General features: G+C 34.4%; 1 protein-coding gene across 1 annotated transcript; it reads left to right on the forward strand.

The window, feature by feature from the left end:
- Window positions 1-1,245: 1,245 nt before the first annotated feature.
- Window positions 1,246-13,583, forward strand: LOC100995252 (olfactory receptor 5D13-like). Its single transcript, XM_055095146.1, has 3 exons — window positions 1,246-1,456; window positions 10,598-10,667; window positions 12,641-13,583. The coding sequence occupies exons 1-3, from the start codon at window positions 1,246-1,248 to the stop codon at window positions 13,581-13,583; spliced, it is 1,224 nt and encodes a 407-aa protein (XP_054951121.1).
- Window positions 13,584-20,363: the final 6,780 nt, after the last annotated feature.

A 20,363-nucleotide genomic window follows, 5' to 3' on the forward strand; every position in this document is an offset into this window, starting at 1 on the left:
CAAAGAAAACCAAGTGAGAGATTCCAGCAATTGGGCATAGCACAGAAATAATGAAACATGCATTGAAGAGGGCATGAAAGAGAACTTTATATTACCTGTGTCACTCCTTTCCCAACCCTAGGCAGCACGGCTTGGAGAGAGATACCCTCTGCTTGGAGGGAAGAGAAGTAAGTGAGCACCAAACTTTTCCTTAGACAATACCAGGTCTGCTCTAGTAAAATTCAGCATTGTTCAGGTCCACATGGCCCCAGACTTCAGGCTAACACCTATGGACGGGGCCCAGGCTTGCTGATGTGCCTGACTGCATCCCACAGCCTCAAGTTCCAGGCCAGCACAGCAGAATCAGTTTCAAGGTTTACCTCAGGACAAGGTTTGCCCCAGTGGCTGCAGGCTCCAAACAGTCCACACTACTCAGCTGACCCTTACAACCCCAAGTTTCAGCCCCATTCCAATGCCAAGTCAGTTCTCATGGCCTCAATCACCAGTCCAGCACCTGCAAACTCTGGCTCTCGGCCTGCTCAGTACAAAGTTGGTCCCTGCAACCCTATTCTCTAGGCCAACCTCTGTGGCCTTAAGCTCCAGCAGACACAGCAACCAGGCCTGTTGTAGCAGACACAGAGACCTAGCCCAACCCAGAAGACCCCAATGCTTGGCCAGCTCCCAAGAACATACACCCCAAAAACCACCTGTGGACCCAGTTTGCTGGTTTACCCTGATGGCCTTTGGACTCAGACTGGCTACTGCATCTCTAGGACCTAGACCCACCTTCATGGATCTAGTCTCCACCATGAGACTCCCATACACTGCCTCCAGGCTGACTCCATGACACAGGCTTTATGTCAACCACTGTGGCTCTAGGTACCATGCCATCATGATTCCAGTCTTCAGAAATATACCACCGACACAGGCTCCATGCCTTCCCAGCAGCAGGTCAGCCCCAGGCTCTCAGCTTGTCCTAGTGCCCCCCAGGCCAGGTCTGTTCTAGCAGACCTAGGCACTAGGACTACCCACTAGACAGTAGAACGTGGATGGTCCCCACCAACAAAGGCTCCAGGATGACTCATTCAGACCCAGGCTCTAAGCCAGCTCCCTGGCTGCAAAACATAAGCCCACCTCTGTAGACCTCAGATCCAGGCCCACTCCAATATCAGGCCCATACCCATGGATTTCAGGATCCAGGCTCAGCCCAGTGGACCAAGGTTCCAGGCTTAGGTGCTGGAATTAGCATTTCAATGGCTCCTGCAGATGCAAGTTAAACACCAGGTCAGCTCCTGTGGAATCTCCCTGGTCAGACTCCAGGTCAACAGGTCCTGGAGTCCAGTCTGGAGTGGATCCAGACTCCAGGCCAATGCCATGGACCCAGTTGCCAGATCTGTTGACTTGCTGACTCAAGAACCAGAAGTCTCCCTGAGGAATCCAGCAGCAAGTCCACCTGCAGATCATGCAAAACAGCCTAGTCAGAATCTCTGAATAGGTTGACTGGTCAAGCCTTTCTCAGACAAAGCCACTCTTCAAAGATTGAAATAAATCTCTACTTCCTCAAATGCACAGAAAACAATGCATGGTCACAAGTATCAAGAACAACCAGGGAAATGTGACATTACAATAAATAAATAAATAGATAAATAAAAAACAAATAAAAATGCTAGTAGCTAACTCTAAAATAATGGAGATGTCTGAACTGCCTGAGAAATAATTTGATATAATTTTAACAAGATCGGTGAACTTCCAGAAAATACTGAGAAATAATTCAACAAAATCAAGAAAACAATACATGACCAAACAAGAAATTTAACAGATTGAATTTGAAAAAAAGAACAAACAGAAATTATGGAGCTGAAAAATAAAATGAACAAAAGAAAAAATGCAAAAGAAAAATATTAACAAAAGGATTTATCAGAGAGAATCTGTGAACTTGAAGGCAGGTTATTTGAAAATATACAGTCAGTTAAAAATAAAGGGAAAAATGAAAAGGAATGGAAAAATCTTACAGGACATATGGGACATCATCAAAAAAGCAAATTTGCAACTTATAGGAGTTGGAGGGAAAGAGAGAGAAAGACATAAAACTCATTTAAAAAATAATAGCAGAAAATATTCCAAATGTAGGGAAAGCTATAAATATTCAAGTACAGGAAAGTGAAGTCTCCAATTAGATGCAATCCAAACAAGATGATGCAAAGATATAATTAATATGTCCAAAATCATAGACAGAAAATCTCATATTAGAAAGAATTTAGTAAGACCAGCAACAAATTTCTCAGCAGAAACCTCACAGGTCTGGAGATAGTGGGATGATAGATTTAAGTGCTAAAGGAAACACACAGACACACAGACACACAGACACACACACACACACACACACACACACACACACCCCAAACTACCAACCCAGAATAACTTACCCAACAAAGCTATCCTTCAGAAACGAAGGAGAGAGAAGCTGAGGGACTTCACCATGACCAGATTAGTTTACAACAAATGCTGAAGAGAGTTCTCCAAACTGAAAGAAAAAAGCACTAACTAGTACCATGAAAACATATGAAAATATAAAACTCACTATTTAAAGTAAGTATATAGCCAAATTTGGAATACACCTGGACTATAATGATGATGTGTAAGTCACTGATATCTTTAGTTAGGTTTAATGACAAAAGTATTAACATAATAGTTATGATAATTTGTTTAGGGACATAAAATAGACAATGATGTAAATCATGACACCAAAAACAAAAAATGTAAAGTGTAAATTGAATAAAAAGACTCACTTCATGTGAGTGATGTTACATTTTTATCAGCTTAAGATAGCCTATTATAACTATAAGATGTTTTATGCACACCTCAACATAACCACAGTGCAAAAACCTGTAGTAGATACATAGAAGACGAAAAAGAAAAAATCAAACTATACAACTAGGGTGAAATCACCTAATCACAAAGGAAGACAATAAGAGAGGAAAAAGGAAACAAGGATCTACAATACAACCAGAAACAATTTTTAAAATGGCAGTAGGTAACTTCTTATCTACCAACAAATACCTCAAATATAAATAGATTAAATTATCCTGTCAAAAGACATGACATAGAGTGGCTGAATGGATGAAAAAGAAAGAAAAAGAAAAAAAAATAAACAAGACCCATCTAAAAAAAAAAAACCAAGACCCATCTATCTTCTGCCTATAAGAGACACACTTCACCGATAAGGAAACATATACATTTTAAAATATGGGCCCTTTCACTGTTGTGTTGCTTTTTTTTTATTTTTCCCAAGACTCCAATTATGTAAGTATTGAATTATTTTTGTGTTTTTTTATTTTTCCCTAGACTCCAATTATATACATATTGAATCTTCTTTGACTGTTGACATTTCACTTATTTTTTGTCTACCCTTTTCCTTTCCTTTTTTATTTTTCATTTTCTTGATAGTTTTCCTAATTATTTTTGGTATACTTTATTAAATTTATATTTGTGTTTAGTCTCCCTTTTCTATTTTGTAACTGTGTCTTGATTTCTCAAATGGACTATTTCTTCAATTTGTTTATTGAGTCTGCCCAACATTTTTTAGGTATAAGCCCTTTTTGTCTATTTATATTTTATTTAAAATGTTTAATTCAAGATATTTTTCATACTTAAAAATGCTTGTTAAATTATATTTAATTTAATCTGAAGTGTTGTGGTATAATTTCCTTCTGCCCATTTTTGTATCATTATATTTTCATTGCTTGGAATATTTTGATCTTATTTGCTGACTCCCCTCCCACCCTTGTAGTACATTGCATGGACAGAGACATTTTTGTGTGCTAACTTTGTGTACTATGATGAGGTTTTCAGGTGGCTTAGAAAATTCCCGGTTTTAGACTGTTATATTCTAACATTATAGTGTGTGTGTGTCCCCATGTGAGTTCCTGTGTATGTAGAAAGATAGGTATATATGTAGTTTGATTGATAGATTTATACATAGATGTCTATATATAGGTAGATAAGTGCAGTCAGCCATACTCAGTCTATGAGTTCCACATCTGTGTATCTAATTAGCTGTAGATCAAAAATATTCAAGAATAAAATTGCCTCTGCACTGAACATGTATAGATGTTTTTTCTCAGCATTATTTTCTAAACAATACCGTAAACTATTTAGATAGTATTAGGTGTTATAAGTAATCTAGAGATAATTTATAGTATACCCGAAGATATGCATAGGTTATATGCAAATACTATGCTATTTTATATCAGAAACTTGAGCATCTGCAGATTTTGATAACCCTGGAGGTCATGAAATCAATCCCCTATGAATACTGAGGGACAACTGTACATATACACACACATATAGCTGTGTATGTATGTATATCTAAATACATAACAATACACAAAAATATTTATAAAATATTACCTCCAAGAAACTTCGTTGTAGTGAGTGTGTGTGTGTGTGTTTTGTTTTAGGAGAATCCTCAATTTACTTGCATTACTTCTTCTTTCTTAACCATTACAACTCCACAGGGCAATGTCTTTTTTCTACTCTCCTCCTTTTCCCTGGAAATAACTTTTCAAGGTTTTTCACAAGTTTTATGCAATAGCTCGGCTTTTTTTTTTCCCCTAGGTAATGCTGTTTTCTATCAGGCCTTGACTCGGTTTTTAATTTCTGTTATGAGAGTAGAACTTCCTTATTGATTTTATCCATTTGATTCCACTAGTAGGATTTCTATTTCCCTTTTCTCTTTTCTAAGCTGTCTCTTCAGACTTCACTCTACCCACATGGAATTACGACATTTTCAAATTCAGTTCTTTTCTTCTGAAAAATATTTCTCTACCTATAGTCAACTTTCACTTCATAGGGTCATCTGTCTTAAAGTGATGCACAAATGTGTGATTTATTTATTTACTTTCTTTGATCTGAATGGTTTTTGAGAGGATAGATATAAAGAGTAACTTTTAAGTGCTGTTATTAGCTTAAAGCCTTTTTCTCTGTCTTTTCTATGGAATTTCTTACTTGTCTTCATTTCATTGATATAGATATACACTACCATAAAATGTATTCTGGTAATTGTCCTATGTATACCTTCTATAATAATTTTGCTGTTGTGATCTGGATCATCCCTGTATTATTTTTAATGGCAAGGTTTTACATTCTTAAATGAAATGTCTTATTGTTTAGTAAAATATTTTTATTAATTTATGCTTTTCTTCTGTCTTCACGGAATTCTATTTGCATATTTTTCAACTTTTGTTGGCTTTTTAGTTTTTAATATGTTAAAATATAGTCATGTTTTATGACTGCTCATGTGTATGTGAAAACTGTATTCTTATTACTGGTATCACTCTGCCCTCTAGTGGGTATTCTGTTTTTGCCACTTGTAACAGAAAAATTTATTCCCTCAGCTACTATTCAGGAGGTGGATTTTGTACTACTAGACTATATGAAAACAGATTCTACCAATTACAATTGGCTAAGAATTATACAACAATTAGACAAGAATTGACTTGTAATATTGATGAAAAGCAAAATATTTTGTTCTCATTATGTCAAACTAGGATAAAATTTAAAGAAATTTCTTCATGCAAGAAAGAATATTGGACTAAGATTTATTTGTCAACCTCTTATATAATTTGGTAGGTTTCCTTGGAAAATCATTGAAATATTCAAGTTTTGATTAACCATTTATAATATTTTTGAAAACCTTACAAACACATTTGGAAATTCTTTGAGAATTAAATGGTGTAAAAGTTTGATTTATAAACATATACTTTTGCAAAATGTAAAGGAAAATGCAAAATGCAAACAGTATGTGATATATAGGTATACTTAATGCACGTTGTGCACATGTACCCTAAAACTTAAAGTATAATAATAATAAAATTTTTAAAAATGTGTATGCGGTTTATGCATAATATATGTATATGTTTCTGTATTGCTTGATTCTTCTCTGTATGTATATATGTCTGTCCTGTATCAGCTAGCTAGCTATCTACCTATCCATCATCCATCACCCATCTGTATTTAAATTAGTGCTTCCCTTAAGCCTTCTGTTTCAAACATCAGGCATAAAGAGGATTTTGTTGCTCAGAGGCAATAGCTCTGCATTTATTTCTCCCCAAGTCCCTGGTAAGCACTAATTTTTTTGTCTCTGTAATTTGATGTTTCTAGGTGCCTCTTATACATAGTATATTACAATATTTGCCTTTTGTGTCTGGCTTATTTCACTTAGCTCAATGTTTTCATGGTTCATCCATGTTGAATTATCTCTCCGTGGACACTTGGGTTGTTTCTACTTTGAGCTACTGTGAATAATACTGTGAAGAACATTAGTACACAAAAAATATGTTTGAATCTCTGCTCTCAATTATTTGAGTATCTATTGGAAGTGGAATTTCTGGGTCATGTGTATTTTCACGTCTAATTATTGGAGGAACTACCATAGGTTTTTGTAGAGCAGCTTCACCATTTTACATTCTCACCAGTAATATTCAAGGAGTCCAATTCATTCCATCTCCCCTGAAACCTGTTATTTTCCAACTTTTCCTTCTTTTTCTTTGTTTGTTTTTTCTTTTTCATAATTGCCATCCTAAAGGGTGTGAGGTGGTAGCTATTTTGTTTACTTATTTCTGTGTGTGTGTGTGTGTTATTATTGTCATAAGACCAAATACATGAGCTCAACGTTCAACAGAATTTTAATTTTATGCAGTATGGTTTTAAAAAAAAAACTATAAGCACAATGTTGTACAGCAGAACTCTAGAACTCTAGAATCTGTTCATCTTAAATAAAGGAGCTGCTGTTCATTGTGGTTTTGATTTGCATATCCCTAATTAGTAGTGCTGGACATGTTTCCACATGCTTATTGGCATGTGTGTAGCTTCTTTGAAGACATGTGTATTCAAGTTCTTTGCCTGTTTTTGAATTGGGCTGTTTTTGTTTTGTAGATTTATAGGAGTTTTTAAAATATATATATTCTGTACATTAATCACTTAGAAATATGATTTCAAAAGATGTAAATACTTTTGGTGTCATATACAATAAATAATTAACAAAGTCAGTGTCATGAAGTTTTTTTTCTAGGTCTTCCCCTGACAAGGTTTGCATCTGTATCCCCACAAAATCTCATGTAACACCCCGGTGTTGGAGGTGGGACCTGGTGGTAGGTGATTGAATCGTGGGGGCAGTTTCTCATGAATGGTTTAGCACCATCCTCTTGGTGCTGTTCTTGTGACATTGAGTGAGTGAGGTCTCATGAGATCTGGTTATCTAAAAGTGTGTAGCACCCCCCTGCCACCCCATCTCTTCCTCTTGCTTCAGCCACGTAAGATGTGCCTGCTTCCTCTTCGCCTTTCACCATAATTGTAAGTTTCCTGAGGCCTCCTCAGAAGCCAAGAAGATGCCATCATCATGCTTCCTGTACAGCTTGCAGAACCATGAGCCAATTGAACGCTTTTCTTTATAAATTACCCAGTCTCAGGTATTTCTTTACAGCAGTGTGAGAACTGACTCGTGTATATCCTAAGAATTGTATAGTTTTGGCTCTTACCTTTAGGTCTTTAATCCATTTTAAGTTAATTTTTTGTTCATTGTGTAAGATAAGGGTTCAAATTTCTCTGGCAGGAGGCTAGTTTTCTCAATACCATCTGTTAAAAAGACTGACCTCTTCCTATTGAATAATCTTGGCACTGATGTGTAATACATTTGACCATATATATGTATGTTTACTTCTGGGTTGTCTATTCTATTCTATTAGTCTATATAACTTTCTTTATAACAGTACCTTACTGCTTTGATTACTATAGTTCTGTGGTAAGTATGAAATCAGAAAGTGTGAAACCTCAAACTTTGTTTTCCTTTTTCAAGATTGTTTTGGCCTTTTAGGGTCTCATGTAATTCTGTCTAGATTTTAGAATGGATTTTTCTATTAAAAATGTCATTGGGATTTTGATAGAGTTTTCACTGTATTTGTAATTGCTATGGGGAGTATTGGCATCTTAAAATATAAAGCCTTCAAATCTATGAACATGAGATGACTTTTCATTTATTTATGTCCTCTTTAATTTCTGTCAGTAACATTTTATGCTTTCCAGTGTATTATACTTTTGACTGTTTGGCTAAGTTTATTCCTGAGTATTTCATTGTTTTTGAAGCAAATGCAAATAACTTGTTTTCTTAATTTTTTGGGGTGGGGCTTGTTTTTTGCAAGTATAGAAATGCAACAGATTTTTGTACGTTTAATTTGTATCCTGCAATTTTTCTGGATTTGTTTATTAGTTCTAGGAGTTATATTTGGGTAAGGGTGTTTGGAATCTTTAGGATTTTCTATATATAAGATATGTCGGCTGGGTATGGTGGCTCACGCCTGTAATCCCAGCACTTTGGGAGGCTGAGGCGGGTGGATCACCTGAAGTCAGGAGTTCAAGACCAGCCTGGTCAACATGGTGAAGCCCTGTCTCTACTAAAAATACAAAAAGTGAACCGGCCATGGTGGTGGGCACCTGTAATCCCAGCTATTCAGAAGGCTGAGGCAGGAGAATCACTTGAACATGGGAGGCAGAGGTGGCACTGAGCCAAGGTTGTGCCATTGCACTCCAGCCTGGGCAACAAGAGTGAAACTCTGTAAAAAATAAAAATAAAAAAAATGAAAGAAAGTCATCTGTTAAAATTCTGATTTTCTTCTGTCAAATTTGGATGATTTTAAAAAACTTTTCTTGCCTAATTGCTCTGGCTAGAACCTTTAAAATGATTTTGAATGAAAGTGGTGAAAGAAAACATCCTTGTCTTATTCTTGAACTTTGAGGAAAATCTTTCAGTCTTTCCACCTTTGAGTATTAATTAACTGTAGGTTTTTCATATATCGCTGGCCTTTAATATACTGAAGATGTTTTCTCTATTCTTAGTTTTTTTAGTGGTTTTATTATGAAAGAGTGTGCACTTTTGTCAAATCGCTTTTCTGCACTAATTGAGAAGATCAGGTATTTTTTCATTTACACTGTTAATGTGGTGTATTATACTGATTAATTTTAATGTGGTAAATTGTACTATACTTGCATTCCAGGAATAAATTCCACTTGCCATGTGTTTAATTTTAGTGTCTTTTTACATGCTGTTGAATACCGTTTGTAGTATTCTCTTGAGGAATTTTTGCATCTCTATTTGTAATGAAATTCACAATGAATTTCGAGAATCACCGAACTACATATCTAATAAATTAAAAAATAATGCATATCACATTTACTTAAAGAAAAGTTGAACAGGTATTTATATAAGTTGAATAACCATTTGCTACCTAAAATGAAGCTCACAGTGCAATGTTATATAAAAAGGATAATATAAAATATAGCTATGATATTTATTATATAAGCTTTGTATCAGATACACACTAATACATACATACACACATGGGAGTGAGAAAACTGGAAATAAAGAAACAATTGAGAGTATTTATCTCTGGATTGTTGCCCAATGGCTGTTTTTTTTTCTTTTGTACATTTTTGTATTTTCAGGTATTTTAAATTAAAATATATTGTGTGGTTCAACATATTTAAAAGATCATGGGATTAAAGTTTATGATGAAATTATTCACCAGTTATTACAAGAAATTACATGCAACCAGGATATCACATGGGGCATTGTTTTATGTAATTGCTTTATTTGTGGCCTCTTAGGCAATACTTCAATTATATTCTCTAGGGTTAACATCCCTAAGGCCTTTGTGGCATATATATTTGTGACACAGTTTGGTGTCAGGATTCAGTCTTTTGGTATCATTTTTCTCTCTGTTATCACTGAGTTTATTTGAAAAAATCAGGGGAAAAAAGTCATTTTCTTGAAACATTTATTGAAATATATTACAAACTCCTGCCTGCCACTTTTATTGTGATTTGCTTTTTTTTTTTTTTTTTTCAGTTCTCCACAGGAACTTTCCTGGAGTCCGTTAATCTCTGCAAAAGAAGCATTAGTAAATGAATAAGTCAATTTATTCTGTACTTAAGTGAGTTATTCAATTCTTACTTTATATAACTTTAGAAGGAAAAGAGTGTGTTCCAACAATCTTTGCAGGAGGCAAACCCATATGTAAATCTAACTGCCGTTCCATTAACTAGGAATATTATCTTTCACCATATTTATTATTATTAATTTGCCTGTATTCTTTTTATCACAATATTCTTCTTCTTTTTATGGGCACAAACTTTAGTTTTAATAAGTAATAAGAATTGTATGCTATGTTGTATAATTTGCAATTACATGCATTATTCCTCGGAATAATTCTTAGAAAAACAGTTTTGAGGTCAAGGCCAATATTTTATAATTTTACAGTTTCTAAAATGCCTATTACAGTGCTGAGTGCATAGCAAATGCACAATCGGATAGCCATGTTGGGTGTCACTATGAAAGAGGGAAAGCCTGTGCACAGCACCTTGAGCCCTCATTCAGCTCAAAAAGGGTGACACTTCCTGGGGCTAAATGGGAGATTGTGAACTTTGGCCCCAAGTCTTTCAGTCAAGAAATAGAGTGTAGGAAGTGGGTTCAAAAGTGCCACACATAGAAAAGATGTTTGGGTAACAATAAGTCGAATATATACTATAAAATACATATCTTTGATGGAAATGATTTTCTTTTCAGGCCCAGTCTGCTCAGAGTTTGTTAGAACATCCTTAGGAAAGAATACAGATATTGGAAAATGCTTGAAAAAGTATGTTCAGTTAGGAAATTTGCACTCAATGAGTTTTGTGTCAAACTAAAACATAAGTTTAGAAAATAACAACAAATGTAGACGATCAAATCACAGGTGTCAAATGAAGTGAATTTAAAGGAGCAATTAAAGAAAGAAACCGCATGGATATGTAAGTTGTACATAAAATACTTTTATATGTAACCCTAACCCTAACCTATATAATTCTCTCTATATATAATCATATATATATATATACACTGCATGCACTTATGTTTTCTGCAAAATGTAAGTGCGTGCAGTATATTCTCTTGGAGGCTAAACATTGTAACAACTCAGTGTAAACTATAGAGTGTTTAATTTCACCTAATGATAAAGCATAGAATTTTTACAGAATGCTGTGTGGAATGGTGTTCTTTCTATGCCTACTGCTATTTTAGCTTTCAGTAAGCAGTCATGACATGGTTCTGGATTAAACTGGCACAAAACAGTAATTGAGTTATTTTGAATGAACTCAGAACATTTTTTAAAAATCCAATACCTCATTTTCCCTTCTACCTCTCCTTGTTTTATTCTAATTCAAGATGCTTAGGTCCCATGGGGTTTCACTATAGCTACTTGTTCTGTAGGACTCCAGGTGTGCCTCAGTGCATTGTGAGTTTACAATGTGGTCCTGATTTAATAGGCAAGTCCAGCTTCTTTAGTATTATTATAAACTTTTACCCCAATACATGTATAATATGTGGCTAGATTTATTCACTCACATATACATTCATTTATTCAATCAAGATTGTTGAGAATCTACTATGTCCTAGCCTTCCATATTTGCCCTCATTAATATTATTTTATTGTAGAACAACAATTTGTTGAAATGGCAAAGAAGAAAACATGAGTAAAATATATATTATATTACAGATGTTGCATAATATTGATATTTTTCAGGGTTTATAGTTACTGATAATGACATAACTACTATGACCATGATGAATGAGTCAAGTTGAGATAAAATTATTGGAAAAGATGAAGAAACTAAAAGTATAGGATATCAGAAAGATTATCTGTGTCTCTATTGTAAGAAATTCAATGCAAACAAAACAAAACAAAAATGTCCTAACCAAATAAAAACCATTGTAATTCTTCTGAAAGTGATGTCTCATCTTTGAAGATTTGGAGGAGAACTGAATTTTGACCACCTGAGAATGTTGTGGCAGAAAGTACTTCAGAATAATAAAAATGATCTGGATGTATTATTATTGTTTGCTCCCAAACCAAATCATTCTAAATATCTGATATTATAATATATCAAGAAAAGGAAACAGATTTTTTCATTTTTTCAATAATTATATAAATGTGGCTGATCAAGTGCATCATTCACATTATACAGGAAGGATCTGAAATATGTGGAGATAAATGTGTGATTAAATGTAGGGAGGTCATTGGAAAGGGAAATTCAGAAATAGCTATAGAAACAACTGTTACAAAAATGTAATGATCATTTTACTCCATCATTAATTTCCTTTTTGGAGTTCCAAGTTCTCATCATTTAATAGGTGAAGAAGTGAAAAAATTACCGAAACTCAAAATAAGCATTGTATTGAAATGAAATAAAATGGAAATGCTTATCTTCCTCCAAGATAAGCGTTTTCACTAAACTCTGACTCATGCAAAAGGTAGACTGGCCCTTCTCGTGAAGCCAGTTGCCTCTGAGGCTACTGAACCGGATGGTTTAAAATATACCAGAGCCAACTGCACTTTTGTTCTTCCTCTCTCAGTTCCCATATTTTATTATTACATTGACATACATTTTATATGCACTGTATAAATGTGATTTTAGCAAATTCTAGCTTTTGAAACAATGTAATTGTTGAAACTAAGCATATCCATAAGTCTTTTTATAGATAATCACTAAACCTCTCAACATTTCCTCATTTTACTTGCCCTTGTCCAAATATTTCTTCTTGAATCTCTGAATCAACTTCCCTATTTTGTCCCAGGGACCAAGAAAATCAGACTTCTGAAGTCACCTTCATCCTCTTGGGCTTCTCAGAATATCCAGACCTTCAGACGCCCCTGTTCCTGGTGTTCCTGACCATCTACACAGTCACTGTGCTGGGGAATCTGGGCATGATCACAGTCATCAGGATCAGCCCCAAACTCCACACCCCCATGTACTTTTTCCTCAGCCACTTGTCCTTTGTTGATTTCTGTTATTCCACCACAATTACACCCAAACTGCTGGAGAACTTGGTTGTGGAAAATAGAACTATCTCCTTCACAGGATGCATCATGCAGTTATTCTTTGTCTGCATATTTGTAGTGACAGAAACATTCATGCTGGCAGTGATGGCCTATGACCGATATGTGGCGGTGTGTAACCCTCTTCTCTACACAGTTGCAATGTACCAGAGGCTTTGCTCCTTGTTGGTGGCTACATCATACTGTTGGGGGAGAGTCTGTTCCCTGACACTTACCTACTTTCTACTGGAATTATCCTTCAGAGGAAATAATATCATTAATAACTTTGTCTGTGAGCACGCTGCCATTGTTGCTGTGTCTTGCTCTGACCCCTATGTGAGCCAGGAGATCACTTTAGTTTCTGCCACATTCAATGAAATAAGCAGCCTGGTGATCACTCTCACTTCCTATGCTTTCATTTTTATCACTGTCATGAAGACGCCTTCCATTGGGGGGCGCAAGAAAGCGTTCTCCACGTGTGCCTCCCACTTGACGGCCATTACCATTTTCCATGGGACTATCCTTTTCCTCTACTGTGTTCCTAACTCCAAAAGTTCGTGGCTCATGGTCAAGGTGGCCTCTGTCTTTTACACAGTGGTCATTCCCATGCTGAACCCCTTGATCTATAGCCTCAGGAACAAAGATGTAAAAGAGACAGTTAGGAGGTTACTCATTACCAAATTATTATGTCTCATATTATAAAATCTAGAAGTCGTACTTATTCCTATTGAATAATATTGTGCAGAACTGCCCAAAAGTTGTAGAATTGCTAACAATCCGAATCCCTTTTTCAAACAGTAAAGCAGTGCATGTACTTAATGTAACCCCTACTTAACTGGTTATTTGACATCTGTTCAAATTCTAGTAGATTAGCTAACAAGTAACACAGTAATTTAATCTCTAATGATTTAACTTATCATTAAACTCAGAATTTGTCATGTAAAGATTTCTGAGTTAATATACATTACCCTTTTGTTGCTCAGTTAACCTTCTGTTCTTTTTCAGTTGTTGGAGAATGGGCTTGTAGATTTGTTCTGAAAATTTATAGCTTACCATGAAGGAAGATATAGCAAATGCAATACAGTAAACTAAGACACGTTCAGCACTCAGACACTAAGTTTAAAAGTAATATTTATTTAATTCCACATAGGGCACATTGGTATATTATAAATGTGTATAAGGCGTAAGTCTGCCCACAAAGTCCAGAATATTGTTTGGTAAAATTGTATTGGTTAACATAAAATTTTATTTGATCATTGTACACAATATATCAAAAAATGAAAATAGCCACATATTTTAGAAATAGACATTTTGAAATCTGAATTTGTCATTCACTACAATCTTGATTTTCATATAAGTTATAAATTTGATCCATAACAATACCATAAATGTCAGTGATACATAACATTAGGTAATTATTAATTTTTTGTCAATTGATTTGGCAGTCCTGATAGTATCAGCTAGTGCATCTTGGTTAATATTATCTAGTCTAACGGGTCTAACGGGAACTCATAGACCTACATAACGACTGAGTAGCTCTGCCTCTGTATCTATGGTCCTCTGAACCATTGGGCTAGCTGGAGTATTTTCTTCCAGTGTTGATGAGTGAGTCACAAGGGGAAATGTACAACAAAAGGTAGTTCAAGCTTCCATTCGCCTCATGTTTTTTAGCATTATTTTAGGCAAAGAGAATCACATTGCTGGGCTCAAAGTTAATGACTGAGGAAGGATATCTGCCTCTTATTGTAGAATTGAAAAGTTACGTGGCAAATAATGTAGATACACAGAGGAATGAAGGATTCTGCCTACTATTTCTATATATCTAAATTGTTGGGAAATTTTAGTTAATGGGAAATTATCCTTCTTATTCCAGATAAATTTTTGTCCTAGTTTGACAAAAGTCTTCTGTAAATTGATGAGAAATTTAATCGACTTAACTAAATGACTGTTTTTGTTGATTGTCACTTGCTGTTGATAGTTAATGTTTAAGAGGAAAGACAAAGTCTTGGTAAATTTCCATATATCATGGTTCCTGTATTCCTGACTCTCATGTTCAAATAAAAATGGCAATTTCCTTTATTATAAAGTTTATTATAAAACTATTTAACCTCATCCATTTATCTGATTGTTTAGCAATAATAAAAATATTTTTTAACAAATCATATTATATAACTATAGTATTGCATAACTTATTTAACTTCTAATTGTTCATCAAACAGAGGACATATACACTTAAGTAAATGTTCCAGTCAAGTACATTAATAGGTTGTGTGTATGTTAACAAAAACATTTTAAGAAAAAAGAAAAATGCATTTAGAGAATGTGAAAACAGTATAAAATGAACTATACTTGGCACATTCTAAAGGTCCTTGGATTTAAAATCCTATTTGAAAAAAAAAGATAGATATTAGGTAAATTATAATTTGTAAACTATAATTAGCTTTCTATATTGTAGGAGAAAACAAAACAATAACTTTGAAGAAAACGGGTTTATTACAGTAAGACGGCTGTGAACATTTCTGTCGGAATCTTTGTAAAGGCACATACAGCACTTTTATTTCCTTTTACAAGTACCTAGGAAAGATAGCCGAGTCATATGGTAGGTGTACGTTTAATTTCTTAAGAAGCTTCCAAATAATCTTTAAAGTGGCTGTACCATTTAAAATCCTCCTAGCCGGGTATGATACTTCTGATTGTTCCCCATCTTGGACAAATAACTATATGGTCATTATTTTCAATCTTAGAAATTCTTACAAGTATGTAACGGTATCTTATTGGATTTGTGTTTGCATTCATCTGATAAGTAATTAAGTTGAATATATTTTCATGTGATTATTGGTTATTTGTATTTTTTTGATAAAGTCTATGTTCAAATACTATGCCTATTTTTAATTGCAATTCTTTTCTTATTATTGGGGCTTGATAATTATTTATATATTGTAGATACAACTATTTTTTCTCCTCAAATGTGTGATTTGAAATATGTCTTTGAATATGTGGCTTATCTTTCACCCTCTTTAGAGTGTGTTTTGAAAAACAGATATTCTGGATTTGTGTAATAATGTATATAGAAACGCAAAGTAAGTGAAATATCCAAAAAATATTTTTAAAAGAGAATGATTGGAGGAATTGAAGGTTTACTGTAAAACAAAAGGAAACAAACCAGTGTGGTTTAGGTATAAAGACAGACAAATTGAGACTATAATAGAATAAATAAAATAGAATCCAGATATAATCCAAGAAACATATAATCAATTGATCTTTGAAAACGTATCTGAAAAAAACTGGATAATTGAATGGGGGAAAATAACCTCATTTGCTACCTCTCTCCATAGAAAATTAATTCGATATTTATTATCAAATTAATTAACCATAACAGCTGAAACACTAAGGCCTCTGGAATAAAGAACAGGTGATTATCTATATGAAAATTGACAAATGAGACTATCAATAATTAAAAACTGCCTATCATCAAATTAGATCATTATAAAAAGAAGAGACAACCCATAGATTAGAAGTAATTACCTGTAGACTGGGAGTGTATATTAACAATATATAGAGTTGTCAATTACTATATATAACAAATAAGAAAATTAAATTAAAATAGACTAATGTGCAATTACTTTGTAAAAATATATAGATGGATAATAATCTCACAAAAATATTCCAACAGTATATGTTTTCAAGGGAATGTAAATTAAATATCAATTTACACACTATGATTGCTTGAAGTTTTAAAAATAATTAATTTTTTAAAAAGGCACAAATATTAGTTTTCAAAAGTTTTCATTCACTGTGGTCACATCATCTACTAAAATATCGCTTTCCAAAACTTTTAGATATGTATTTTGCAGTGTTCTCTCTAGCTTTTTTTATGTTCTCTATATCTCTATCTTTGCTGCAAGTTGTATCAGTTCCTCATAGATGTCACAAAATTTATTAAGTTTCTGTAATAGCTTTTTGGCCTTAGAAACACCTTTCATAGTCTGGTGAAGCATATGAGATCTTCTTTAGAAAAACATTTAAAAATAAAATGGATAGAAATGTAAATCAAACATATTATATTTATATAAAATTACCAAATATTAAAAATATTAACTTTATGGACTTGTATAATATCTGTGCTTTATTATTCATATTAGATAATATCTACATACATGCACATTAACTACTATAATTTGGAGTAAGGATGATCATAGTAATATTTTTAGGTAGGTTATAATATATAAATAATAAAAATATATCTGTGATTTCTATGGTTAGAGTATTGCTAACAGTACTGTGGTTTGTGGTCTACCTTCATAATTAAAAACACACTAAATTTCAGTTAGAGTTAAACAGAAATAATTATGAGTTTTTTCCATATTATTTCGTCATAAACTAGCAGATCATTTAAAATACGTTGTACACTATGTTGTATAACAGATCTGTAGAACTTATTCATCTTGCATAACTGAAAATGCATACCCCTTGAGCAACAGCTCCCAATTTCCTCCTCCCCCTAGACCCTGGTAAACACCTTTCTACTCTCTGTTTCTATGAGTTTGGCTCTTTTAGATACTTCATATAAGTAGAATCATAATAGTGTAGGACATTTTCTTGACTCTTTCACAGGTCTTGCAACGGGGGTGCCTTGTTTACTCAGCCTGCCCTGCTCAACCCCTTGCTGAAGGGAGCCTGAGAGTGAACCAGTACAGGAACTGGAGTGGGCAAGTGCAGAACCAGCTGCTTTGGTGCCAGCAGGAGCAAACTCCATGTGAGCCGCAGGGCAGTGTCCAGGTGGCGTGCCCGTGACCCCCAGGCCCCAGAGGGTGTGTTAAAATGCTTCCTTAGCTGTGCTTTCTGCAGACAGCCATGTGTTACCAGCTCAACGGGCCCTTTGCCTCATCACATGAGGAAATTGCCTTCCACCAGTAAGGGCAAAGGGCCAGGGTGACAAACCTTTTAGGTATCCACATCTGGTGCATCCTGAATTTTTGTCTGGTGCCCAAGACGAATGAGGTCATGTGGACAAATTGAAAGATGGTGAATGTGGAGAATTTTATTGAATGATGAAAGCTGCTCTCAGTGGAGAGGGAGGAGCTGGAAAGGGGATGGGAAGGGAAGATTGCTATCCCCTGAAGTCAATCCACCTTTCTGACTTTCTTTTCCAAAGTCAAGTTGCTTCATCCAGCCACTGTCTTTGAAGTCAAAGTCACCTCTCTCTGACATCCAGCCACTTCTTCCTGAGGTTCAGCCACTTTTCTTCTCTGCTAGCTGGGTCTGGGGTCTTACAGGCACAGGATGGGGGTGGGGTGAGCCATAGGTAGTTTTGGAAAAGACAACATTCAACTGGTAAAAAGACGTTATTCAGAAAGAACCAATCAGGGGAGAGCAGACACACAGGGATGGAAGTTCTCACTTAGGGCCACGGGTTTCAGGCTGTTTAGCTTGAAGGTGGGGTTTTGCCAAAGACCTGCCCTTGTCTGCCTAGAATTTCTCTGCCTCCTGTCATTATCAAGAACATATTAGTACTTCTGTTGCTCATTTATCTAATTTAGCATAAGGCCCTCTAGGTTAATTTCTGTTATCACATATAGCAGGATTTGCTTCTTTTTAAAGCTGAATAATATTCCATTTTACGTATATACCAGATTTTTTGTGTCCATTCGTCTGTCAATGGGCTTTTAGATTGTTTCCATATTTTGAGTATTGTGAATAATGCTGGAGTGAACACAGTAGTGTAGATATCTCTTCAAGATCTGGATTTCAGTTCTTTTGGTTACATACCCAAAAGTGAGATTGCTGGGTCATATACTAATTCTAGTTTTAATATTTTAAGGAACGTTGATATGTTTCCCATGGTGGCTGCACCACTTTATATGCCCATCAACAATGGACAAGCATCCTTTATCTCCACATCCTTGCAACACTAATTATTATTATTATGTTTCATCATAGCCATACTAAAATGTATGAGGTGATAGCTTATTGTGGTTTTGTCTTGTAATTCCCAGATGACTAGTAATTTCATCGTCTTTTCATGTACATACTGGCCACCTGTATGTCCATAATGGAGAAATGTCTGTCTAAATCCTATGCCTGTTTTAATTGGCTATTTCCCTTGTGTTGTTGAATTGTAGGAGTTCCTTATATATTTCACATATTAACTTCTTATAAAACATATGATTTGCAAATATTTTCTTCCATTTCGTAGGTTGCCTTTTCACTCTATTGATTGTTTCTTTTGCTGTGCAACTTTTTAGTTTGATACAGTTCCACTGACCTATTTTCACTTTTATTGTTTGTGTTTCTGTTGCCATGTTCAAGAAATAATGGACAAAACCAATGTCGGGAAAATTTTCCCCTATATTTTCTTCTAGGCATTTTACAGTTAATGACCCTAAATTTAATTTTTTTAATCTTTTTTGAGTTGACTTTTGTGTATCATGTCAGAAGAGGATCTGACGTCATTCTTTTGCATGTGGATATCCAGTCTTCCTAACACCATTTGTTGAAGAGACTATCCTTTTTCCCATTATGTATTCTTGGTACATTTGTTAAAGGTTAGATGTCTGTATGTGTGTGGGTTATGTCTGGGCTTTCTATTCTGCCCAGTGGTCTATGTGTCTGTTTATATGCTAGTACAATACTATTTTATTTATTGCAATTTTGTAATATATTTTGAAATCAGGAAGAGTGATGCCTCCAGCATTTTTCTCTTTTTTTTCTTGTTTCCTTTAGCTGTTTTGATCTTTTGTATGTTTACAAAAATTTTAGTTTTCTATTCTATTTTGTAAAAATAGAAAAATCTAGATCTATGTGATTTTAATTGACATTGCATTAAATCGTTACATATATTTGAGTAGAATTAACATTTTAACATTAAGTTTTCTAATCCATGACCATGGGATGTGAAGCATAAAATTAACAGAAATATGGAAATAATAAATGTTAGGACAGAAATAAATGAGATAAGTAATATAAAAAACAATACAATAAATCAATAAAACTCAGGTTTTTAAAAAATATAAACATAATTGGCCAAATAATAGGTGGACCAAGAAAAAAAAGAGAAGACTCAAATATAATCAGAAATGAAAGAGGAAACATTGCATCTAACCGACCAATGCTATAGAAATTAAGAAGGATCAAAATTGACTACTATAAACAATTGTATGCCTACAAATTGGATGACTTATAAGAGATAAAGAAAAATTTTAGAAATGTACAAGCTACAATGACTGAATCATGAAGAAATAGAAACTCTGAACAGATCAAAGACTAATAATAAGATTGAATCTGTAATCAAAAACCTCCCAACAAAGAAAATGCAGGACAAGACGGTTTCACTTGTGAATTCTACCAAACATATAAAAAGTACAAACACTAGTCTTTCTAAAAACATTCCAACAATTAAAGAAGTGAGAACACTTTGAGACTCATTTTATGGAACTGGCATTATGTTGATAACAAAGACAGACAAAGATACTACAAGAAAAG

Source organism: Pan paniscus, chromosome 9 (assembly GCF_029289425.2).
Source record: "Pan paniscus chromosome 9, NHGRI_mPanPan1-v2.0_pri, whole genome shotgun sequence".
Lineage (NCBI taxonomy): Eukaryota > Metazoa > Chordata > Mammalia > Primates > Hominidae > Pan > Pan paniscus.

What these genes read in the sequence shown, in the direction of transcription:
- LOC100995252 (XM_055095146.1), top strand. Translation starts at nt 1,246, where the DNA reads ATGCAAGTTAAACACCAGGTCAGCTCCTGTGGAATCTCCCTGGTCAGA. An exon ending in AGATCATGCAAAACAGCCTA is followed by an intron (nt 1,457 to 10,597) that starts GTCAGAATCTCT and finishes TTTTCTTTTCAG; the next exon opens with GCCCAGTCTGCTCAGAGTTT. An exon ending in ATTGGAAAATGCTTGAAAAA is followed by an intron (nt 10,668 to 12,640) that starts GTATGTTCAGTT and finishes ATTTTGTCCCAG; the next exon opens with GGACCAAGAAAATCAGACTT.